This window comes from Heptranchias perlo, unplaced genomic scaffold, assembly GCF_035084215.1.
Source record: "Heptranchias perlo isolate sHepPer1 unplaced genomic scaffold, sHepPer1.hap1 HAP1_SCAFFOLD_237, whole genome shotgun sequence".
NCBI classification, from domain to species: domain Eukaryota; kingdom Metazoa; phylum Chordata; class Chondrichthyes; order Hexanchiformes; family Hexanchidae; genus Heptranchias; species Heptranchias perlo.
In genome coordinates, this window is record NW_027139249.1 from 360,346 (window position 1) to 370,345 (window position 10,000).

Below are 10,000 nucleotides of genomic sequence, written 5' to 3' on the forward strand. Positions count from 1 at the left end.
CACACACACAGACGAGAACACACACACACAGACGAGAACACACACAGACCAGAACACACACAGACACACACACACAGACCAGAACACACACACAGACCAGAACACACACACACACAGACCAGAACACACACACAGACCAGAACACACACACAGACCAGAACACACACACATACACAGACCAGAACACACACAGACACAGACCAGAACACACACACGCACAGACCAGAACACACACACACACACACATACCAGAACACACACACACACACAGACCAGAACACACACACAGACACAGACCAGAACACACACACACACACAGACCAGAACACACACACACACACACACACACAGACCAGAACACACAGACACACAGACCAGAACACACACACAGACCAGAACACACACACAGACACAGACCAGAACACACAGACACACAGACCAGAACACACACACAGACCAGAACACACACAGACACACAGACCAGAACACACACAGACACACAGACCAGAACACACACACACACACACACAGACCAGAACACACACACACACACACAGACCAGAACACACACACACACACAGACCAGAACACACACACACAGACCAGAACACACACACACACAGACCAGAACACACACACACACACACAGACCAGAACACACACACACACACAGACCAGAACACACACACACACACACAGACCAGAACACACACACACACAGACCAGAACACACACACACACAGACCAGAACACACACACACACAGACCAGAACACACACACAGACACACAGACCAGAACACACACACAGACACACAGACCAGAACACACACACAGACACACAGACCAGAACACACACACAGACACACAGACCAGAACACACAGACACACAGACCAGAACACACACACACACAGACCAGAACACACACACACACAGACCAGAACACACACACACAGACCAGAACACACACACACAGACCAGAACACACACACACACAGACCAGAACACACACACACACACAGACCAGAACACACACACACACACACACACAGACCAGAACACACACACACACACACACAGACCAGAACACACACACACACAGACGAGAACACACACACACACAGACCAGAACACACACACACACAGACGAGAACACACACACACACAGACGAGAACACACACACACACACACAGACCAGAACACACACACACACAGACCAGAACACACACACACACACAGACCAGAACACACACACACACACAGACCAGAACACACACACACACAGACCAGAACACACACAGACAGACCAGAACACACACACACACAGACCAGAACACACACACACACAGACCAGAACACACACACAGACAGACCAGAACACACACACAGACACACAGACCAGAACACACAGACACACAGACCAGAACACACACACACAGACCAGAACACACACACACACAGACCAGAACACACACACACACACACACACACACACACACACACACACACACACACACACAGACCAGAATACACGCACACACACACACACAGACACACACACAGACCAGAACACAGACACACAGACGAGAACACACACACACAGACGAGAACACACACACACAGACGAGAACACACACACACAGACGAGAACACACACACACACAGACCAGAACACACACACACAGACCAGAACACACACACACACAGACCAGAACACACACACACACACACAGACCAGAACACACACACACACACACAGACCAGAACACACACACACAGACCAGAACACACACCAGAACACACACACACAGACGAGAACACACACACACACAGACCAGAACACACACACACACAGACCAGAACACACACACACACAGACGAGAACACACACACACACACAGACGAGAACACACACACACACAGACCAGAACACACACACACACAGACCAGAACACACACACACAGACGAGAACACACACACACACACAGACCAGAACACACACACACACAGACCAGAACACACACACACACAGACCAGAACACACACACACACACAGACCAGAACACACACACACACAGACCAGAACACACACACACACAGACCAGAACACACACACACACACACAGACCAGAACACACACACACACACAGACCAGAACACACACACACACACACACACCAGAACACACACACACAGACAGACCAGAACACACACACAAACGAGATCACACTCACACACACACACACAAACCAGAACACACACACACACAGAGACGAGAACACAGATCAGAACACACACACAGACCAGAACACACACACACCAGAACACACACACAGACCAGAACACACACACAGACCAGAACACACACACACAGACGAGAACACACACACAGACGAGAACACACACACAGACGAGAACACACACACAGACGAGAACACACACACAGACGAGAACACACACACAGACGAGAACACACACACAGACACACAGACCAGAATACACGCACACACACATACACACACACAGACCAGAACACACAGACACACAGACGAGATCACACGCACAAACAGACCAGAACACACGCACACCAGAACACACACACACACACACACACACACACACACACACACACACACAGACCAGAACACACACACACACAGACCAGAACACACACACACACCAGAACACACACACAGACCAGAACACACACACAGACCAGAACACACACACAGACCAGAACACACACACACACAGACGAGAACACACACACACAGACGAGAACACACAGAGACGAGAACACACACACAGACCAGAATACACGCACACACACATACACACACACACACACACACACACACACACACACACACACAGACCAGAACACACACGCAGACGAGATCACACACACAGACCAGAATACACGCACACACACATACACACACAGACCAGAACACACACACACACACAGACCAGAACACACACACACACACAGACCAGAACACACACACACACAGACCAGAACACACACACACACACAGACGAGAACACACACACAGACGAGAACACACACATACACACACAGACCAGAACACACACACACAGAAACACAGACGAGAACACACTCGCAGACGAGATCACACTCACACAGACGAGATCACACACACACACACACACGCACACAGACACACAGACCAGAACACACACACAGACCAGAACACACACACACACACACACACACACACACACTCACAGACCAGAACACACAGACGAGAACACACACAGACACACAGACCAGAATACACGCACACACACATACACACACAGACCAGAACACACACACACAGACACACAGACGAGAACACACTCACAGTCGAGATCACACACACACACACACACACACAGACCAGAACACACGCACACACAGACCAGAACACACACACACATACACACACACACTCACAGACCAGAACACACACACACAGACGAGAACACACACACAGACCAGAACACACACACACAGACCAGAACACACACAGACCAGAACACACACACACAGACCAGAACACACACACACACACACACACACACAGACCAGAACACACACACACACACACACACACACACACACACACAGACCAGAACACACACACACACACACACACACACACACAGACCACACACACACACACAGACCAGAACACACACACAGACCAGAACACACACACACACACACACACACACACCAGAACACACACACACACACACACACACACACCAGAACACACACACACACACACACCAGAACACACACACACACACACACACCAGAACACACACACACACACACACCAGAACACACACACACACACCAGAACACACACAGACCAGAACACACACAGACCAGAACACACACAGACCAGAACACACACAGACCAGAACACACACAGACACACAGACCAGAACACACACAGACCAGAACACACACAGACGAGATCACACACACACACACACACACACGCACACAGACACACAGACCAGAACACACACACACACAGACCAGAACACACACACAGACCAGAACACACGCACACACACACACACACCAGAACACACACACACACACCAGAACACACACAGACACACAGACCAGAACACACACAGACACACAGACCAGAACACACACAGACCAGAACACACACACAGACGAGATCACACACACACACACACACAGACCAGAACACACACACACACACACAGACCAGAACACACACACAGACCAGAACACACACACAGACCAGAACACACACACAGACCAGAACACACACACAGACCAGAACACACACACACACACACACACAGACCAGAACACACACACACACACACAGACCAGAACACACACACACACACACAGACCAGAACACACACACACACACACAGACCAGAACACACACACACACACACAGACCAGAACACACACACACACACACACAGACCAGAACACACACACACACACAGACCAGAACATACACACACACACAGACCAGAACACACACAGACCAGAATACACGCACACACACACACAGACCAGAACACACACACACAGACCAGAACACACACACACACAGACCAGAACACACACACACACAGACCAGAACACACACACACACAGACCAGAACACACACACACACAGACCAGAACACACACACACACAGACCAGAACACACACACACACAGACCAGAACACACACACACACAGACCAGAACACACACACACACAGACCAGAACACACACACACACAGACCAGAACACACACACACACAGACCAGAACACACACAGACCAGAACACAGACACACAGACCAGAACACAGACACACGGAGACACACAGACCAGAATACACACAAACACACACACACACAGACACGCACACCAGAACACACACACACACACAGACCAGAACACACACACACACACAGACCAGAACACACACACATACATAGACCAGAACACACACACACACAGACCAGAACACACACACACACACAGACCAGAACACACACACACACACACACCAGAACACACACACACACACACACCAGAACACACACACAGACACACAGACCAGAACACACACACAGACAAACAGACCAGAACACACACACAGACAAACAGACCAGAACACACACACACACACACAGACCAGAACACACACACACACACAGACCAGAACACACACACACACACAGACCAGAACACACACACACACACAGACCAGAACACACACACACACAGACCAGAACACACACACACACACAGACCAGAACACACACACACACACAGACCAGAACACACACACACACAGACCAGAACACACACACACACACAGACCAGAACACACACACACACACAGACCAGAACACACACACACACACAGACCAGAACACACACACACACACAGACCAGAACACACACACACAGACCAGAACACACACACACAGACCAGAACACACACACACAGACCAGAACACACACACACACACACACACACACACACACACACACACACACACAGACCAGAACACACACACACATAGACCAGAACACACACACACAGACCAGAACACACACACACAGACGAGAACACACACACACAGACGAGAACACACACAGACACACAGACCAGAACACACACAGACACACAGACCAGAACACACACAGACACACAGACCAGAACACACACAGACACACAGACCAGAACACACACAGACACACAGACCAGAACACACACAGACCAGAACACACACACAGACACACAGACCAGAACACACACAGACCAGAACACACACACACAGACACACAGACCAGAACACACACACACAGACACACAGACCAGAACACACACACACAGACACACAGACCAGAACACACACACACAGACACACAGACCAGAACACACACACACAGACACATAGACCAGAACACACACACATAGACCAGAACACACACACACACAGACCAGAACACACACACACACACCAGAACACGCACACACACACAGACACACAGACCAGAACACACACACACAGACACACAGACCAGAACACACACACAGACCAGAACACACACACACAGACACACAGACCAGAACACACACACACATAGACCAGAACACACACACACATAGACCAGAACACACACACACATAGACCAGAACACACACACACACACAGACCAGAACACACACACACACACACATACACAGACCAAAACACACACACACACACACAGACCAGAACACACACACAGACACACAGACCAGAACACACACACAGACACACAGACCAGAACACACACACACAGACACACAGACCAGAACACACACACAGACACACAGACCAGAACACACACACAGACACACAGACCAGAACACACACACAGACACACAGACCAGAACACACACACAGACACAGACCAGAACACACACACACACACAGACCAGAACACACACACACACACAGACCAGAACACACACACACACACAGACCAGAACACACACACACACAGACCAGAACACACACACACACACACCAGAACACACACACACACACACACAGACCAGAACACACACACACACACACAGACCAGAACACACACACACACACACAGACCAGAACACACACACACACACACACAGACCAGAACACACACACACACACACAGACCAGAACACACACACACACACACAGACCAGAACACACACACACACAGACCAGAACACACACAGATGAGAACACACACACACACAGACACAAACACACACACAGACACACAGACCAGAACACACAGACACACAGACCAGAACACACACACACACACACAGACCAGAACACACACACACACAGACCAGAACACACACACACACAGACCAGAACACACACACAGACCAGAACACACACACAGACCAGAACACACACACACACAGACCAGAACACACACACACACAGACCAGAACACACACACAGACCAGAACACACACACAGACCAGAACACACACACAGACCAGAACACACACACAGATGAGAACACACACACACAGAGCAGAACACACACACACAGACCAGAACACACACAGACACACAGACCAGAATTCACGCACACACACGAACACAGACACACAGACCAGAACACACACACACACAGATACCAGAACACACGCACACACAGACCAGAACACACGCACACACACCAGAACACACACACACCAGAACACACACACACACACAGATACCAGAACACACGCACACACAGACCAGAACACACGCACACACAGACCAGAACACACGCACACACACCAGAACACACACACACACACCAGAACACACACACACACACCAGAACACACACACACACACACAGACCAGAACACACACACACAGACCAGAACACACACACACAGACCAGAACACACACACACAGACCAGAACACACACACACAGACCAGAACACACACACACACACAGACCAGAACACACACACACACACAGACCAGAACACACACACAGACCAGAACACACACACACACACACACAGACCAGAACACACACACACAGACACATAGACCAGAATACACACACACACACACACACCACACACACACACACACACACACACACACACACCAGAACACACACACACACACAGACCAGAACACACACACACAGACCAGAACACACACACACAGACCAGAACACACACAGACCAGAACACACACACACACAGACCAGAACACACACACACACACACACACACACACAGACCAGAACACACACACACACAGACCAGAACACAGACACACACAGACGAGAACACAGACACACAGACGAGAACACACACACACACAGACGAGAACACACACACACACAGACGAGAACACACACACACACAGACGAGAACACACACACACAGACCAGAACACACACACACAGACCAGAACACACACACACAGACCAGAACACACACACACAGACCAGAACACACACACACAGACCAGAAGACACACACACAGACCAGAACACACACACACACAGACCAGAACACACACACACACAGACCAGAACACACACACAGACCAGAACACACACACACACAGTCCAGAACACACACACACACACAGTCCAGAACACACACACACACCAGAACACACACACACACACACCAGAACACACACACACAGACGAGAACACACACACAGACCAGAACACACACACAGACCACACACACACACACAGACGAGAACACACACACACACACACACACACCAGAACACACACACAGACGAGAACACACACACACACACACACACACCAGAACACACACACACACAGACCAGAACACACACACACACACACACCAGAACACACACACACACACACAGACCAGAACACACACACACACAGACCAGAACACACACACACACAGACCAGAACACACACACACACAGACCAGAACACACACAGACCAGAACACACACAGACAGACCAGAACACACACAGACAGACCAGAACACACACAGACCAGAACACACACAGACCAGAACACACACAGACCAGAACACACACACAGACAGACCAGAACACACACACACACAGACACACAGACCAGAACACACACACAGACACACAGACCAGAACACACACAGACACACAGACCAGAACACACACAGACACACAGACCAGAACACACACACACACACACACAGACCAGAACACACACACAGACCACACACACACACACAGACGAGAACACACACACACACACACACACACCAGAACACACACACAGACGAGAACACACACACACACACACACACACCAGAACACACACACACACAGACCAGAACACACACACACACACACACCAGAACACACACACACACACACAGACCAGAACACACACACACACAGACCAGAACACACACACACACAGACCAGAACACACACACACACAGACCAGAACACACACAGACCAGAACACACACAGACAGACCAGAACACACACAGACAGACCAGAACACACACAGACCAGAACACACACAGACCAGAACACACACAGACCAGAACACACACACAGACAGACCAGAACACACACACACACAGACACACAGACCAGAACACACACACAGACACACAGACCAGAACACACACAGACACACAGACCAGAACACACACAGACACACAGACCAGAACACACACACAGACACACAGACCAGAACACACACACACACACACACAGACCAGAACACACACACACACACACACAGACCAGAACACACACAGACCAGAACACACACACACACACACACACAGACCAGAACACACACAGACCAGAACACACACACACAGACCAGAACACACACACAGACAGACCAGAACACACACACAGACACACAGACCAGAACACACACAGACACACAGACCAGAACACACACAGACACACAGACCAGAACACACACAGACACACAGACCAGAACACACACAGACACACAGACCAGAACACACACAGACACACAGACCAGAACACACACAGACACACACACCAGAACACACACAGACACACACAGACGAGAACACACTCACACAGACGAGATCACACACACACACACACACGCACACAGACACACAGACCAGAACACACACACACAGACTGGAACACACACACAGACCAGAACACATGCACACACAGACCAGAACACACACACAAACGAGATCACACTCACACACACACACACAGACCAGAACACACACACACAGACGAGAACACAGATCAGAACACACACACAGACCAGAACACACACACACCAGAACACACACACAGACCAGAACACACACACAGACCAGAACACACACACAGACGAGAACACACACACAGATGAGAACACACACAGACGAGAACACACACACAGACGAGAACACACACACAGACACACAGACCAGAATACA

At 49.8% G+C, this 10,000-nt stretch overlaps 1 protein-coding gene across 1 annotated transcript in view; it reads right to left on the reverse strand.

Annotated features, from left to right (window-relative positions):
* Window positions 1-10,000, reverse strand: part of LOC137310265 (uncharacterized) — a gene marked incomplete at its 5' end in the record, with an annotated part of 82,191 nt that overhangs the window by 66,754 nt on the left and 5,437 nt on the right. The window contains 3 exon segments of the mRNA XM_067978161.1: window positions 2,612-2,690; window positions 3,454-3,775; window positions 6,402-6,568. Coding sequence (XP_067834262.1) covers window positions 2,612-2,690; window positions 3,454-3,775; window positions 6,402-6,568 — 568 coding nt within the window.